This window comes from Nyctibius grandis, chromosome 5, assembly GCF_013368605.1.
Source record: "Nyctibius grandis isolate bNycGra1 chromosome 5, bNycGra1.pri, whole genome shotgun sequence".
Lineage (NCBI taxonomy): Eukaryota > Metazoa > Chordata > Aves > Nyctibiiformes > Nyctibiidae > Nyctibius > Nyctibius grandis.
In genome coordinates this window covers 35,209,683-35,226,900 of record NC_090662.1, presented here as the reverse complement: position 1 = coordinate 35,226,900, position 17,218 = coordinate 35,209,683, and the positions used below count along the sequence as shown (strand labels likewise).

Below are 17,218 nucleotides of genomic sequence, written 5' to 3'. Positions count from 1 at the left end.
TTAATTGCTCTAATTACTGTGTTAAGATATATTTGAGAATGTGGACCTTAGTTCAAGTAATGAGGACATGGGGTGAAAGAGATTTGAGTAGGGACTAGGAGGAATATGATGATTAAGTAGAAAGTATGCAAAGATAAGCTTTTCTTGAGATTTCAGTAATGACTGTGAACTAGAAATATGGAGATTAGAGTATTACTGTGGATATCAGATTTCTATTAGCTTCTTGAGACATTAATATTTAGGATAGACATGAGTGGAAAATGATCTTCAAATAAATTATAAGATATTTAAAGCCTGTACTTTTGTATTGGGAAATGATCCAGTCTAGTAATGAAAGAACAGAGTAGGATTTGAATGATTTGACTTTGTTCTTAACAAGACTTTAATACACTTAATTGTATTCTGTTTAGACTTTTAAAAGATGTGTATAATACAAAGATCAGCAAACCAAGATTTTTATTAGGGTTTGGTTAAACCTAACCTTATTTCTTCAAATAGTTTTGTTTAGTTCATGTTGTTAATTGAGTTACTTGAAGTGGAATAAACAGTACAGTGTTAGAGTTTTGTTTCTTGCTCAAGGAGATTAATTATTTAAGAAAAAACAAACAAGTACTTACTCTAATATTAGCTTTACAGGAGTTTGTCTTTTTGGTTTTGGTGACAGTTCCAAGAAGTGTTGAGCAGGGTGGTCTTATTAGATACACATCTCTGTGGAATGAACATGTGTGGTTTTTCTTGGTGAACTGATACATCAGGTCCCGTACTGTCTTGCACATGCATTCTAAAAACACTTGTGGAAGTGTTTTCACAGAATCACAGAATTTTAGGGATTGAAAGGGACCTCAAAAGATCATCTAGTCCAATCCCCCTGCCAGAGCAGGATTACCTAGATCATATCACACAGGAACACGTCCAGGCGGGTTTTGAATGTCTCCAGAGAAGGAGACTCCACAACCTCTCTGGGCAGCCTGTTCCAGTGTTCAGTTACCCTCACCGTAAAGAAGTTTTTCCTCATATTTATGTGGAACCTCCTGTGTTCCAGCTTGCACCCGTTGCCCCTTGTCCTGTCAAGGGATGTCACTGAGAAGAGCCTGGCTCCATCCTCATGACACTTGCCCTTTACATATTTATAAACATTAATGAGGTCACCCCTCAGTCTCCTCTTCTCCAAGCTAAAGAGACCCAGCTCCCTCAGCCTCTCCTCATAAGGGAGATGTTCCACTCCCTTAATCATCTTCGTGGCTCTGCGCTGGACTCTCTCTAGCAGTTCCCTGTCCTTCTTGAACTGAGGGGCCCAGAACTGGACACAATATTCCAGATGCGGCCTCACCAGGGCAGAGTAGAGGGGGAGGAGAACCTCTCTTGACCTGCTAACCACACCCCTTCTACTACACCCCAGGATGCCATTGGCCTTCTTGGCCACAAGGGCACATTGCTGGCTCATGGTCATCCTGCTGTCCACTAGGACTCTGTTTCAGTTGTTTTTAATATAGTTTTGCAGAATTTTAGACTAGCCAATGTACAATAGGCTTTACTTTTAACAGCTCTCTGAAATTATCCAGTCAAGTGATATTTATGAAGGGATATTTACAAAATTATTTGATTAGGTATCTGATCACAAAATCACAGAATGGTTAGGGTTAGAAGGGACCTCTGGAGATCATCTAGTCCAACCCCCTGCCAAAGCAGTTTCACCTAGAGCATGTTGCACAGAGTCACGTCCAGGCGGGTTTTGAATATCTCCAGAGAAGGTGAGATTTAATGGTAAGATTTAGTATGATTTAGATGAAGAGACAGTCATAATCATCATGAGGTTGGCTTTGTGTTGTCTGGAGGTGAGGAATATATGATAAAATATAAAAATAAAGAAGCAATGGAGCGATACAGAATATTGAATAATACAACAGCATGCATTTCTAAGTACAAATATCTGAAATATAACCCTGTATTCAAGATGCAGTACTAAAATTATGCTATGAATTTTCCAAGACTGTATTGACTTGTCTGAAGTAAAATATGTTTGCTGTTATAAAATGGGTAGCACACTTTAAAAAATGGTCATTGGAAATGGCCCCCATCCTGTTATTTTCTGCATAAAGGGTGAAGCTGTAAGAAGGAGATGACTAAATTTAATTAATTCTAAGGTCTCTCCTCCTTTAGCAGGGATTACTCTTATTTTCAATGGCAATGCATTACAAAATACAGACAACTAAAGATCTTCAGTCCACCTTCTGTCAGAAGAATTAAATTTACTACCAAGTTTTAAAAGAATTGAAGGTTGGAAAAACTCAGGCAAGTTAACATGTCAGGAATTTCTGAAATTCTTGCTAGATGAGGGAATAGCAAAAGCTGGTGGAGAAGAAGTACTAGTACATGATCAAAATTAGAATTCCATTTGAAAAAAAAGTATCTTAACTCAGTCAGCTCGGTCAGAAACACAACAGAAGCTCTGCAGTAGCAGATGGAGAGGAGATAGGCAAGCCTGCAGGGCACTGGAGAGAGAGGAATACCATTTTTTCATAAAGATGTAAATCTATGGTAACTTCTAGGTGAACAAACTACACACAACTTTTGTAGGTTTGCTATGAAGTGTGAAATCTTAAATTTGGTGCAGAGTAAGCTTAGAAGAGTTTGATAGTGGCTTCTAAAGCTTGCATTTCAAAAAGAAGACAGACCCCCCGAAAAGAGGTGGGTTGGAGGGAGGACAACAAGGTACAATTAGTGTAGAAATTAGTTGTGTCATGGTAACAGTGTTTGTATAACACGGTATATATTACTGTAAGTTCTATGCTGTTTTCGGGTATCCAACAATTTTATCAGTCTTGTAGGCAGTGTAAACATGTATTTGCCATGTCTGAACCTTCTAGCATGGTTGAATACCTTAAAAATCAGATGTTTAAATACTGGGGATAGTATAGAGGAGAGTATCATTTTGGACAAAACCAAGAAGATTTTAAGTATGAATAACAGTGGATATGGGTGGGTTTGCGAAAACCATAGGAAGAGTGGTTAATCTTTGAAGTATCATATCATTACTTGACTTGAAGGTCAGCCTGTGGGGAAGGTGCTAATTTTGAATTTGAGAAGAATGAGTTAAATGCTTTCCGTGCATTTGGCAGTAATTTTGAAAAGTGTCTTAAAATTTTAACGCTGTTTGAATTTTTACAGTAATATAACACGTTTCTGTGCATCACCTCGTCAGAACTACCTGCAGGAAGGTTCCACAGCAAATTTGTTTTCTGTCCGAAGTTACTGAGCATTTGCAGTGGCTTAAGAGTGCACATAGCTGGTTACAGCATATCAGCTTATCCATGATACTTTATTTATATTTCGGTAGATCTATGGGACACATTTTATGTGGAAGTCAGGGGACAACAGAGCTGTCAAAGGAAGAAGCAAGCAGTGTAATTATAGGCAAATGGAAGAAAAGCTTCTGTAATTAAAGTAAGGATGAGTGCTTGAAGAAAAATTTCTAGCTATCCAAATAGAAACCAGCTGAATTTTGGCATGACTTAAAGTAGAAGTTGCATAAGCTTGTATATCAGATAAGATAGACGGAAAAATCAAAGGGGTATTAATCAGATGGAAAGTGGAGGCAATGTCATGACGATACTGTGGTAGTCATATTTCTTTGTGACTGTCAGAAGTGCTCGATTTTGGGAAGCTTGCTTTTTAAGCAGTTGTCCTTAATAAGTGGTAAACAAAGAAGAAGGTGGGATAGAGGAAAATTGCAGTGGTTTGAGGAGCTGACTGACCTTCTCTGATGCGTAGTGATTAGTTCTAGGTTTTTTTTTCCTGGAAGCTGACTGAGCTTGTTCTCTTATGCTTTGCCTGAAGATACTTAATTGGGAATGCCTGACTTTTGTTTTAGAGTTTCTCCTACCTCAGTCAGAACTGTGACAAGTATTCTGTGTTTAATCCATAGCGCATCAGCATACACTGTGTTTATAATGCAGCTTTTGGAATAAAATCCAAGACTTTCCCAAGGAGATATCATAAAAAGCATGTGAGTGGAGTTTGTAAAGGCCAAAGCTTTTTTTTTTTTTTTTTTTTTTTTTTTTGTACTGATCCTATTCTTTAGCAATCAGCTTTGCAAGTTTGACCAAAGATGACTTATAGAAATGGATTAGTTACTGCTTGTAAGGCCTTTTGGCAATAGCAATTTTGATAATCTTTGAAAAACCTGGGAGAGTGAAATTCAGGGCACTGATTGACTAGATTACTTGTTTCCAAAGAATGAGTCCTGCCATGCCTTGCTGGTGGGACAGAACAGATTGCAGAAGTGTGAATGAAGCTGATGTTCAAAAACATACTGAACTTATTACTTGAGTCCTGTGCAGTGAGGGCCTTAAAGCAACAAGGAGTAGAAGATTTGGGAACTGCCATTAACTTGGAAACATTTATTCAGTCCTTCTGAATCACATGAAAGGGAAGAATATTTTATATTTAAAGAATAATGTGGATTTTTCATTTTTGAAGAAGGGATTCTCTGACCAAGGGCAAGACAAAATCAGTGAGGTTTCTGTTCCAGATATTTCTTACCTCTCTTCCTTGAGGGATGAATCTGCTGTCTTGAACAAAAGGTCAGTGTCTCCCTGCAGGGAAGAGAAGTTTAGATAAATGGTACTGCTTAAGGATTAGGGGTGCCTTTGAATAAAACCTGAAATCTCTGAAACTTGTTTTTTTTTTTTTAAGAAATTATGATCTTTTACAGGGGAGGAAAGGAAAAAATTTGTGTGCAAAGTTGAAATTATGGAATGCATGGGATACCGTGTAGAGATTCTACATAAAAGCAGGTGAAGAATTTTGAAGAAATATCAGAGGCTTTGTTTTGCTTAGGAGCTGGTCTTTTCTTGGAATGAAAATATGTTAGGAGATAAGATATTGCTGATCAGCCTGAAAGCTTAAACTGTTCTGGTGAATAAATGATTCGTGGTATATAACAGTTACCTGTTCTGTTTGATAGTATGAACATATCTGTATCTGTTTCATTCAATCCTTCTGTCATTCAAAAAGTAGCTTCTCTAGTATCTGGAAGAGAAACTTCTGAGTCCATGAACCAAAGATAGATCAATACCATAATGGGCAGCTACGACCTAACAACCTTCTGTAGGAATACTGTTTCACAGGCAATTTCTTCCTGATTTCTAGGATGGGGCAAGATGTGTATAATTTCATAGGAAACCAGGGAGTAAGATGAATTTGAAAACAGAATTGTATCAGCTCATTGATGGGTAAGTAAAACTGGACTACAATATTGCTCTAGTTATTGAAGGAGAAGTGGCAAGTAAAGTCACCAGAGCTCAAGAGCAGACTTAAATATCTGGCTTAGCATGTGGTATTCTAAAAGTCGCTGCTTGGCAGATATTATTCTGGATCCAGGTCATGAATTGAAGAGCATCTTTCAGGTTGATTGAAAGCTGAGGTGACATTTCCTTAATTTAGACCCATTCTGTTAAGACTGGGAAATCATAATTTTAATACTTTTGCAGTAGTAAAATATACAAAGCAGAGGAGATTTAGCTTCAAGAAAGAGCGTGCCTTTGAGTATGTCTCCTTCAGAATATCTGAACTCTGTAAGCTGCACATTATAGATAGTACACTTCTCACACAAGAGGCTGAAAAGGTGTATGTATTCAACACTGAGATTTAGTTATACTGTCTAGCTTTCTGTATAGAAAAGTATAGGATATGTTCTGAGATCTGTGGATACTGGGAGAATATGGATACTGGTTCTGTGTGGACCAGTCCAAGTCCAGCATGGTTCACACTGAATCAAAGCTAAGGTGTTAGCTGCTCTGTTGGACTGTTGATTCTTCTGCGCTGTGCTTCTCAGCACTCTTATTTGCTTGGCTGCACTGTGCTGCTTGGCAGTCATACTTGGTTGGCTCTGCATGTTCAGGATATGCAGCACCAAATGGATGAATCTTCCTCGAATCCTGCATACACGGGAGCATCAAGCTGACACAGGACTCACTTGAGATGTAGGTAGATTTGGGGTTGGTTCATGGAAAAACTGTCACGGTTGTCCATATCATGCTCTTTGTTTCCAGACTGTAGCAGATGGACCCTAGAGCTGGTTTGACAGATAAGTGGCTCAGGTCTGTCAGAATTTGAGCTTATACTCTGAGTAGTGCAGGAGATATTAGACTGCTTTATAGACTCCTGATGGCTGTAGAAGCAGCACTGTGCAAATGTAGTTGTGCTCTGTATAAATTAAATAAATTAAGCCAGACCCCAATATGCCTCAGCATTAACCCAGTTTGGTTGTCTGCATGTTTGGTGCACAACTCGGGCGATTGAGAGTCTACTGTACTTCTGCTGCATATGTTGATGATTAGTATTGTACATAGGTATTTTTTTGTTTATTTCTGTTTTCAAAATGGACCCACTTTGTTGCAATGAGACCAAGTTATCCACCGAACCAAATCGGTCAAAATTCTTTTTGCATAGATTATTGGTGAATACAAGGTGAGGAAAATTAAGGAAGCATGTACTGCTGTGAGATGTCCAAAGTGACTTATGAGCAGGAAGGTATCGTGTTGAGCTCTGGGAAAGGGAAATGAGTCAGGGCAAAAGTTGGTCTAGTGCACTGCATGTATTCTTGAATGAGTATTTTTCATCTCTAGGCATGTAAATTGCCATGCTGTAAAGCTTTTATTTTTTTTTAAGAATGCCAACAATGAAAACTAGTTCATCCTTCTCAGTATTAAATATTCGCTCCCTTTGAGAGCATCAGTGTTGAATGAGTTTCTGCACACAAAACCTAAATAGACAAGCCTGTGCAGCCTCTGTAAATATACTCACTAAACCAGCAGCTGGGTCAAATCCTGTAAGATAAAATGTAGTCACATCCTGGAACAAGAAGAATAGAGTTAAAATGATGACATCCTTGTAGTTTAGCATTAATGGGAATTGTAGGGAAGACAAAAAATGTATCCTTGAACATTTGTATTACTGTCTGTTGGCTTTTTAAAAAACAAAAGTGTTAGTTTTCCATGTTTTTTAAAGGAGATTATGAAGTGTGTGATTATTTGTATTTGCAGGACCTTGAAAGCAACATTGGAATTAGATAATTAATAAAACCATAATGGATGAGGTTGGAATAGAAATGTAGGTAGAAGTTTGGCTGATGTTAACTTAGAAGAAGGGTAACACTGGCTGAAAAGGAGAACTATGTGATAGAGAAGGAGAGGCATAATATTCGGAGCAATGATGTTCAGTGATCTCTTGGAAGCTCAGTAAATCAGTTTATTGGTACAGCTGCAGTGCTTAGGGCCTAAACCATAAAGTTCTTCTCTGTTGGAAAGAATTGATAGCTCTTATCTTTTGTAATAGTGTATGCCTCTCTTGGTTAGTGTTCCACGTAAAACAACTGAAGTGAAATTATTAGATAAAAATGCAGTTTTGAGGGGCTGACTAAGCAATATGTATTGTATTTATGAATGTTTCTGCCTGTAGTTCTGGATTGTTCAGTTGTAAAGTCACTCCCAGTGGTAGAGGCAAAAATACTTGTAATCATAATGCAGAAGTTTGTAGAGCTTCTTTCTAAACACCAGTTAGCTCAGGTGCTCTTGGATATGCTCAAAAAGCAAATTAATGTACATATATTGATTAAATAAAAGGCGGTGTTTACATTGTCTGTATCTACTTAATTTGTAGCAGCCTATTACAAGGAGTCTTTAACTAACTGGTTTTGAAAACCAGTCATTTAAAATGTCGCATTTTGGCAAATCATCAAAATCAATTTCCTGTTACAGGAATAGTTTTTCTTACACTTATGTTCTCTTCGAGAAAGCCTTCTCTGTATGAATTCCTTTGTGCTTGAATGATGTGATTCAGCCACTGCTAACTCATGAACAATTCTATCAGGTTAAAGCTTCATGAGGATAAAGTTATCTCCTGAAGCCTGCATGGCTTGCAAAGTGCTTGGTTGCAGTTCAGTAGCCCCTTTTGAGTACCTGGGAAAAAAAAAAAATTGAATGCTTGAAAGACACTCTCAGTGTTAAGAGATGTGAATTTATTTTTTCGCAATTTTTTAATATAAAAACATTGAATGCCTCATTTAAGAAATCTGGAAGTGACAAAACAGATAATAAATTTTGGAACATAGATATAACTGATAGACAGCTATAGAAATAACTGACAACAAAAAGATGCATGTTTAATTGGGAGGAATAAAATAACTGAGTGGAATTTCTTGACACAGCAAAACCACATGGAACCTCTTGATTCATTTGTAGTGCATCTTCCCAAGCATGATTTCTCTGTGGTTATTTTTTGTCTTAACTGACTTCTGTTCCTTGTGGCAAAGATCTTTTTTGTCAGTCTCATTTGTTTTACGGTACCAGAAAAAGAAGTTCTAAACCTGGGACTTCATTCTAAGCTTATTTTCCCAGCTGTACTCTTATAGAAATTATCTAGTTTGCCCTCAGGAATTGAAATTGTTGCAAATTGAGAACTCCTGAAATAGTTGGCTAAGAATTTTTTTTTTTCCCCCTCTACCCCTTTTTAACAAGTTTCTATGATCATGGTGTTGTCCACTGCCCTGGGCAATAATTAATTCTGTGTCGAGAAGTTCACTACTGTCTTACTTCATAAGTAACATGTCAGATTATTCTCTCAGGTCACTACGTAGTAATGATGGGATTGTCACTTGGCTGTCACTAGGAGTATTAACTCTCTGTATCCCTATCTCCTGGAGCAATCTTCAATTCAAGACAGATGATCAGTTTTGTTTATATCTCTCAAGTGTTTTCCACCTGAAATAATAATCTTGTGCATCAGTTACACTTTGGTTCTTCTTGCTTTGTTATGAACTACTATGACAAACAGTTGAAACAGTTCTGAGGCAGGTTTTCTTAAAAATGTCCTATGTACTCTGTTAACAGAAACAATTGTAGTCCATTGAGTCATTTCGGTGATTTTGGACTCTACTGTGTGTTTTCCAAGGTCCTAGTTGCAATGCTGTCCTGAAAGGCATCTAGTAATATATTTGCCAGTTGATACAAGCTGGGTAGTTTTCACTGAGGGATCCGTTGCTGATCTTTGTCTCTCCCTGAGTTAGTGTGGGCTTACTTCATGAGAGGGTATGCGGTAGTCTAGTTTTAACCCCGAAGTTCTTTTGTGTTGACATTTTTAATAGTCTTTATTTTTACTTTAATTCATTAAGAACTTGCTGTGAAAACTCATGAAATCTCAGCTGTTTTATATCAACTGCCTTTCCCACACTTGCTGCATTCTTGTGACTTGGCTTTCACTCTGTAACATGAACTATTGCAATCATTACTGGTAATACAACTTGCTAATGGGAGCTACCTTGATTTTCTGCTTTTGTTATTTTACTCATCACTTCACCTAAGCAAGAAGTGCTGATAGCGTGATCCTGTGGGTTGGGATAAATAAATATGTGTAAGAGCTGATAGCTTCTGTTGCTTTAATAACTGCTTTGTATTTTCAGAGTAACATAGTGCATATAGTTTGTGCTTTTTCTAGTTTAAAAAACTCAACAACACAACGCAGCTAACACAACCCAAGAGCCTGGCAAGGTAAACGTTCTTTTGGAGAATAAATTTTCATCTTCGAAGTCTTAATGGAATCACAGAACCTTCCTTTTTATATCTCATGACTTGAAATTTCTTAATTCCAAAATCTCAAAATAAAGAAATACCTTTGCATTGGAAAGAGTAAAATGTTTCATTTCACATTAGAAACCTTGTATTACAATACAAAATAAAATAAAAATGAAGCAATTTCAAAATAATATTTCAGAAAATGTAAAAATAATAAACTGTTGAAATTCTTTTGCCTGCTGTTATTCTTACCCTGGTTTTGGATCAAAACTTGGAAATTAAACCTGTGCTGTGTATACTGATGGAATGTGGTCAGAAGTTTCTGTTGCCAGATTTAAAGTATATATGTTCTGACAGCTATATCCTACTGTTATTAGTGCAGTATATTTTTTTCCGGTGAACAACTTGATAAAAATGATACACAACTTAACAGGATTTGTCATTGCTTTCAACAAATTTGTTTGAGCTGAAAACACTTAAGTTTTGCTCTATAAGGCCAACAATGGCCTTAGCTCTGATACCTGAAAGGTCAGCTTTTTCCTTTTTGTGATATGGATTGTATACTTCAGTATTGCAGTACACTCAAAACAGACCCCTTCATCATTTGTGGGGGCTGGGATTGGGTGGTAAAGTATTCCCTCTGGAAGCTTCATCTTTTGGAGTTCACTCTGTAAGTCTCTGTCTGGATATGACAACTGGGAGAAGAGGGAACATTGCAAAGTCTTGTCTCTAAATCCTTTAAAAACAAAAAAAGCACAAAAAAATCCCCTTATTTGTTGATAATGCAAGTAAGTGAAACAAAAGGCTGTAATGGGTTTAACTTTGATATGCTATTTTAATTAAGTATTAGCAGCAAGTAAGTTTTAGCAGTATTTCTTTTTATAGTGATTGTTATTGTTGTTAACTGAAGCGTAGAGAGTTTGAGACTTGTTGTAAAGCCTAAGCATAATGCGTGTCTATATATATGTGCACACAGGAAACCTCGACCTGTCTCTCAGCTGGTTGCACAACAGGTTCCTCAGCAATTCGTGCCCCCTACACAATCAAAGAAAGAGAAAAAAGACAAAGTAGAAAAGGAAAAAAGTGAAAAGGAAACAACAAGCAAAAAGAACAGTCATAAGAAAACCAGGTAAAAATTTTAGAAACTTTTGCAGTATTGGTAAAACATAATTTAAAAAAGAAAATAAGAAAATGTTCTGCGATTTTACTGCTTTGTAAGTGCTGTGGCAAACTTTTTTGACAATGTCACGGTTTAAAGCTGGGCCAGCTATTAACCAGGTGGCAGATGCTCTCTGTTAACCCTCTCCCCCCCCCCCAAGGGAAAGGGAAAAGGGAGAGAGACTTATGGGTTGGAAAGTTAAAACAGTTTTAATAAACTATAGTAATGAAAAAGAGTATAATAACAATAATAATAGAAATAATCAAATATATACAAATATATACAAATATATACAAAACCAAGATCGAGAGCTTGGAAATCCTCCTCAGGCAAAGTTGCTCCCCCAGCACGGGCAGAGGGGAAAATGCAGTAGCTCCACTGCTATCACACCTGCAGGCTTTTAACTGGAGAATTGGCAAAGCTGGTACCAATCAGTGGGAGACAGGAGGGCCCCTCCCTCCTGGGCCCCACCTCCAGGTGGCAGTGGGTTAGTGATAAATAGGAAAGTGAGAATGACGTGTATGGGATGGAATACCTCGTTGGTCAATCTTGGGTCACCTGCCCTGTCTGCTCCTCCCTGCAGGTGTGAGCCCCCTTCGGCTCTTCACTCGTAAGCAGTGAGGAATTTAGCAGTGACCTTGGTTTCTTTAAGACTAATTGGCCTGGTTTGGGCCAAACCAGGACAGACAATAAGGCTAAATATTTGTGCGTGAAGTTTCATTGGTTTAGGATGCCTATTAAATGTGAAGAAAACCTGCAGTTTGTAATTTTGACCAGAAGATGGAGACCAGCTGAATATAGAAACACTTGGGTATTTTTGTTAAGGGTTACAGATGTATTTCTCACACACCACACAAAACTGTAGATAGGCAAACGGATTACACTAATCTCTGGAAAAGAGAGGGGGCAGGAGTGACTAGTTTTCATGCAAAATAATAAGAGAGAGAGAGAGAACCAGTACCAGACTGCAGAAGAGTGGGAAAGTAATATGTTTGTTGGTGTCCTTGCAGAACTGGAATAAACTTTGAAGGGCTGAACTAGGGTATAAATTAATGTGACAGGATAAGGCATGTATATTACCTAGTGATAAAAATCTCTATGCTCCATCTGGGATGCTGAAGGAAACCTTGGACTCTTAAAACTGAGAACATGAAATATTACAGTACAGACAAGTGGTTGTAAATGCCTTGATATTGCTGTAAGACCAGGTGGAAGGAAGGTGTAAACTGCAAAACAAAAAGCAGCAAGTTTAATGCCTAAATCATCACAGTCTAAGCATAAAGTTATTGTGTGAAGAATGCTGTGCCAAACAGCTCAGAAGTATACAAGATATGTAGTCTAATCAAACACGGGAGGAACTATTGATTTTTTTTGTTGTTTTTTTCCCTTTTTGGAAGCACTCCAGAGTAGTCCAGCCAAGGAAAATGGACTTAGTTATGCAGAGAAGTAGCAGATGCTTCTCTTGTGCCTGAAATATGATCGTCGGGATCAGAACCAGGGAGAGATTGAGAGTCAAGAGAGAACAGTCATTAAGAAAGTCATGGTTAGGATTAAGGACACTGAGATGTCCCAGTCCCCCCCAACTCAAATTTCCTAGCTTACCTCATGCAGCTGAAGTACTTCAGTTATGAAGTATTTTAAGTTAACATAGTTTTATTCAGCTAATTAAATATTATAAATTGAAATATTGATGCTTGAATTGCAATAGTACATTAAAAATGCAGAAATGAGGTAGGGAAGAAGGGAGAACATCTGAAAAATACTAAACCAAATAAAAATCTTGGACTGAAATACCAGTATTGAGATTTGCATTGAGAATTGTTGTTTAAAATAACTAGGCTACTTTTTTTTTTTTTTTAAAAAAAATGCTTCAAGTAGTTCAATTTTTCACAGAATTGATTCACTAGGTAGGATAGCAAGTTAAGAATGCTTGATTAGATTAAGCAGGTTTCTTCAGTATCCTTTGGGAAAAGGATATCCTTTTCTCTTTGCCTTAAAACTTGTATGTTGTTGCTGGAAATGGTCATAAAAATCTGCATGCACACTCAATATGATTAATGAGCTCCAGGCATGGCACTTATGCAGGTTGATAATGCTGAATTTTTCTCTCCATTCCCATGTTACAGAGCAGCAGATTTTCAGTTTTCTCTTAAATTCTTCAGTCATGCTACTCCAGCCTCCGGGGAACAAGATGTCAAAGCCACTCTCTATTTTAGCAGAGGAAAGGCATGAGGTGTTTCAGCTGAAGTGACTGGAAACCAATTCTACTGCAAACAAAGTCAGATGATAGGGTAGAGGTTAGGGCTTTGCTGTTAGCACACCTGCTAACGTGTGATGTCATATTAATGTATTTTATTGCAGCTTGAGCTGGTGAAAGCTGTGTAGTCAGTTAAATGCATAAACTATGCTGTTCATAACTGATTGTATATATTCAGCTGTCTGACTACCATGAAAAACTGTCACCAAAGGAAAACAGTAAATTGAAAGTACTTTATGCTAGTCACTAGCAAAAATATGATGGCAGAATATAAGTCAAAATATTCTTCTCTGGTCTTTATGTTGTGAAAAATCAAACAATTGAAAGATTAGATGAAGAGACTTACCCTATCAACACTGTGTGTAATACTCAGTTCTGTGCATAATTTAAATCACAGCCTATGCCGGGAATACCAGCGTTATACTGTGGACACAAAGTCCAGTTCAAATAGTATACTAGCAGTCCTAGTGAGGTTTTGAGGTGAAGTAATACCTGCTGCAAGTAACACTATCTGTGGTGTTGAATTGGAAAGACAGAAACCAACATCTTCATTACTGAACGTCATTTTTTACTTTGAATTGTTGCTTAAGGTGGCTGCAGAGATGGATGCTTCTCTGGATCAAATTTATAACTTTCTGTAGCCACAATAAAGAAAGACTTAATTTTTAAAAGTAAAAACCTTCACATGTGCAACACATCCATATCGCTGCACAGTTACATTATTCGTAAGGTCAACCTTTAAATAATCTTAGGAGAAGGTAATGTCTTAGGTTCAGCTATTTTACTGTAAAACATACTAGGAAACACTCTACCATAAATACTTGTGTACGTTGATTTCCTTTGTATTACATGTTGCATGTAGCAGTCTTATATACACATGTATGTTCTCCAGAGCTCCTAAAAAGCAGGAGGAAGACAAGATAATAAGATGGTGTGTGTGCTTTTAATATGATTATTTGCTTTATTTAGGCCAAGATTGAAAAATGTGGATCGAAGTAGCGCTCAGCATTTGGAAGTTACCGTTGGAGATCTGACAGTCATAATTACAGACTTTAAGGAGAAAACTAAGTCACCACCTGCTTCCAGTGCTGCTTCTGCAGATCAACACAGTCAGAGTGGTTCTAGCTCTGACAACACAGAGAGGGCAATGTCCAGGTCATCTTCACCCAGAGGAGAAGCGTCATCACTGAACGGGGAATCTCATTGAAGTTTTATTTCCTCCAATTTCTTTAGTCTCTTCTCTTCAAAACATGCAAATACGTAACTTCTGTCACCTGTTACCACATTTTCATGACAGATTATCCATGCACAATTGGTATGTTGACTGAAACATAATTTGTGCAGTTTTAAAAAAAGAAAAACTGCAGTGATAGAAACAATAATTTAAATGCAATTTACAAATGCTTACAAAGCGTTTTCAGATGAACTTTTTAATCTTCATGTGTAAAGGTGCCATGAAAATGTGGTTTGAATGTTCATTATGCAGTGTTATTGGTAAGTCCATTTTCACTTTTAGTTTAGTGAATTCTAACACAACTCTTGGAGTCTCTACTATTGGCATGTACTGAATTTAAATTTTTATAACATAGTTCAAGCTGCCTAAATATGTATTATTTGAGAATTGTGAAACATAGTTATATGTATGCAAGTCAGAGATCAACTTAATCAACTATTGCTGCAACAGAATTTTCATAATAATTATCTTCTTAAAAACACCTGCTGGTACTTGGTGTGGTTAAATAGGAAAAATGTTATTAAATAAAACATTTGTATGAATTTTTGCCAATGTTTGACACATTTTACTAGATTACTGTTACTGAATTGTGTTGATGGTTTTACCAATACTTTTTCACACTTAAAACACTTATTGTAATATTTACAAGCAAAATAGAAAACACATTCTAAGCATTGATTGGTTAACCTTACAATTCAGGTAAAGTACTACATTGTCACTGTACACTGGTATTCTGTGTTGTGTAACAAATATTGAACCTCAGATGACTATGCATTTGGCAAAAACTAACATTTGGAAATGTGGAAGTTTGGAAAAGCTTTAAAAATAACAGAAGTGCAGTTCTCATTTCTGCTTAGTGCTGTTTCCTTGCCCCAAATTTATCTAGTGTCGTATAGTCACTTATCATTTCGTTACAGGAATATCAGATGTTGCACAAGAATAAGGAAATAACAATACTATTAAATTTTTGTTCCTGAATCAGTTTCTTTAATTTTGATTTGGCCTATTAGAATATATTATGTCATAAATGATATGAAAAAACTCAGCACCCTACTTTATGGCATACACTATCTACATTTGCGCACTTAGCAATATACTGATACAGAGCAGAACTATTTACAGTCCCATCTGGTATTATGTAAAATTACTAATAAAATATTTTTGTGAATACAGATTTTGCATTTTTGTTTACAACCAATAAGTGTTTTGATACACACATGCAATCCATGTATAGATTTTAAATTATAGATTCAGGTTCAGTACAAAAGTCCATTTAGCTCCTTTTAGTGAGGTAGTCCACTTACACTCCTGTGACTCTTCTTTTTCATTTAAAATAAATGTATTTTTAAGCCCATGTAAAAGTTGGATGGACCTTCTTGGTAGTGAATCCAGTCCCAAATTATTACCAACGTATGATACGTTGTCTTAACAATGGATTTTTGTAGCCCCTGACAGTTGTGATGTTTGGTGGTTTCTTGTAGTAATGTATTTTTCTGTTTTTAATGCAGTACTTCTACAGGCACAATGGTACTGTTCTATTTTGTAAGATGCTAGTTGTGAAATAGTTAGTTGCATAAAATGAAAGTCTGATGTGATATCTGAGAACATACATACCTCATTCCTTGGTGTTACTGTTTAAACTTTTTAGACATCAAATGTTAATTATAGGCTATTTCAGATGGATAACTACTGACCTGTTTATTATGTACTCTGCTTTATCTTACTAAATAGGATGTCTGTTCATTGCCATTACCTGGCCAAATCTTAGTATCTGTAAAACAATGCATTTTAAGGTTCTTAAATGTTTTTGGGGCTGGGCTGGTGTTCAGAATAACATACACTAGTTTTTAAAAGAAAAATACATGCTTCTCAACTTTATTTTTTTATGTTTTATTTTTAGGTGGGACTATTTGCAGAATATACTGATGTAATGGATTACAAGAGAGCTGAAACTGTTTGAAGTAAGCAGTTTAATGATAGCAAATCTCATCGCAAGAAGTTTTATGAAATGTGTTTCTAATTTACAATGTAATGAATGCTAACACATTTCAGAATTCCTTGCAAACAAATAATAATCTATTACCAGTTGTTCACTAAATGGGAAACGTATTTTCATTTATCTTTACGTGAATAAACCACCCAGCACTGCCAACAAGAGGTCTCTTTGTATCTTCGGAAATAAGTAGCCATTTGGTTTGGAAGGAAGGGTGGATGAAGTGGATTTTACTGAGATTCAACTGTCTCTAGAGAATAATCTCAAAAATGTGGTACAAGTATGGTTATAATCAAAAAGAATGCAGAAAAGTCTCACTGTTCTTTATGTAATAAGACACAGAAAAGCAATTTCTAACCACAGATAGAACACACGTCAGCTAGGATCTAAAAACTGAGCTGTGGTGGTTTTAACTGAACTGTTACACCTTGCCAGTGTTTACATTGTAATGATGCCTGTTTTGGCATTATACAAAGTTATGATAATTTTTGCCTGTTTGTGATTAAAGGGATGTGACAATACTGACAGCAGAGTAGATAAATTCTAAGTAGAATATGGCATTTGACTCTGTTCATAATGTTATAATTTAAGTGAACTTCACTTCCATAATTTCTAAATAATTTTGACTTGTAATAATCCTAAGTCCTTTTTCTAACTGTAAATATATTTAAAAGCATCTTTACTCCATTTATAAAAAGTGAATATTTAATGTTGTAATGTGTTTTGATTAGCTGTTTTTCTCTGTGACTGCTCTCTGCATAAGAACTGTTATTTGTTAAATTCTATATATGCCCCAGGTCTTCAACAGCCGTACATCCTGGGTTGTTCATGAAATGGTGACCCAAGAAAGACAAGTGTGATAGTGTTCCATGTAAATGAGTTCCTTTATGTGCTGATTGATTGTCCGGTTTCAGAAAGGAAAAGGGGGGAGAAATGGGGAAAAATGAAGCATAATTAGTTCATTGATAAAGTGTACAATAATTCAGTCTCGTATGTTTCTAAA

General features: G+C 36.6%; 1 protein-coding gene across 2 annotated transcripts; it reads left to right on the top strand.

The window, feature by feature from the left end:
• The first annotated feature begins 5,156 nt into the window (after positions 1-5,156).
• YAF2 (YY1 associated factor 2) lies at positions 5,157-16,924 on the top strand. 2 transcript variants are annotated; one of them, XR_011048209.1, is made up of 4 exons: positions 5,157-5,234; positions 10,549-10,701; positions 13,958-14,482; positions 16,123-16,924. XR_011048209.1 is itself a non-coding variant. In XM_068401103.1 (3 exons), the coding sequence occupies exons 1-3, from the start codon at positions 5,197-5,199 to the stop codon at positions 14,193-14,195; spliced, it is 429 nt and encodes a 142-aa protein (XP_068257204.1). In that variant the 5' UTR covers positions 5,157-5,196; the 3' UTR covers positions 14,196-16,924. The 2 variants fall into 2 exon arrangements, 1 of the variants encoding a protein (XP_068257204.1); XM_068401103.1 differs by having other exon boundaries at positions 13,958-16,924.
• Positions 16,925-17,218: the final 294 nt, after the last annotated feature.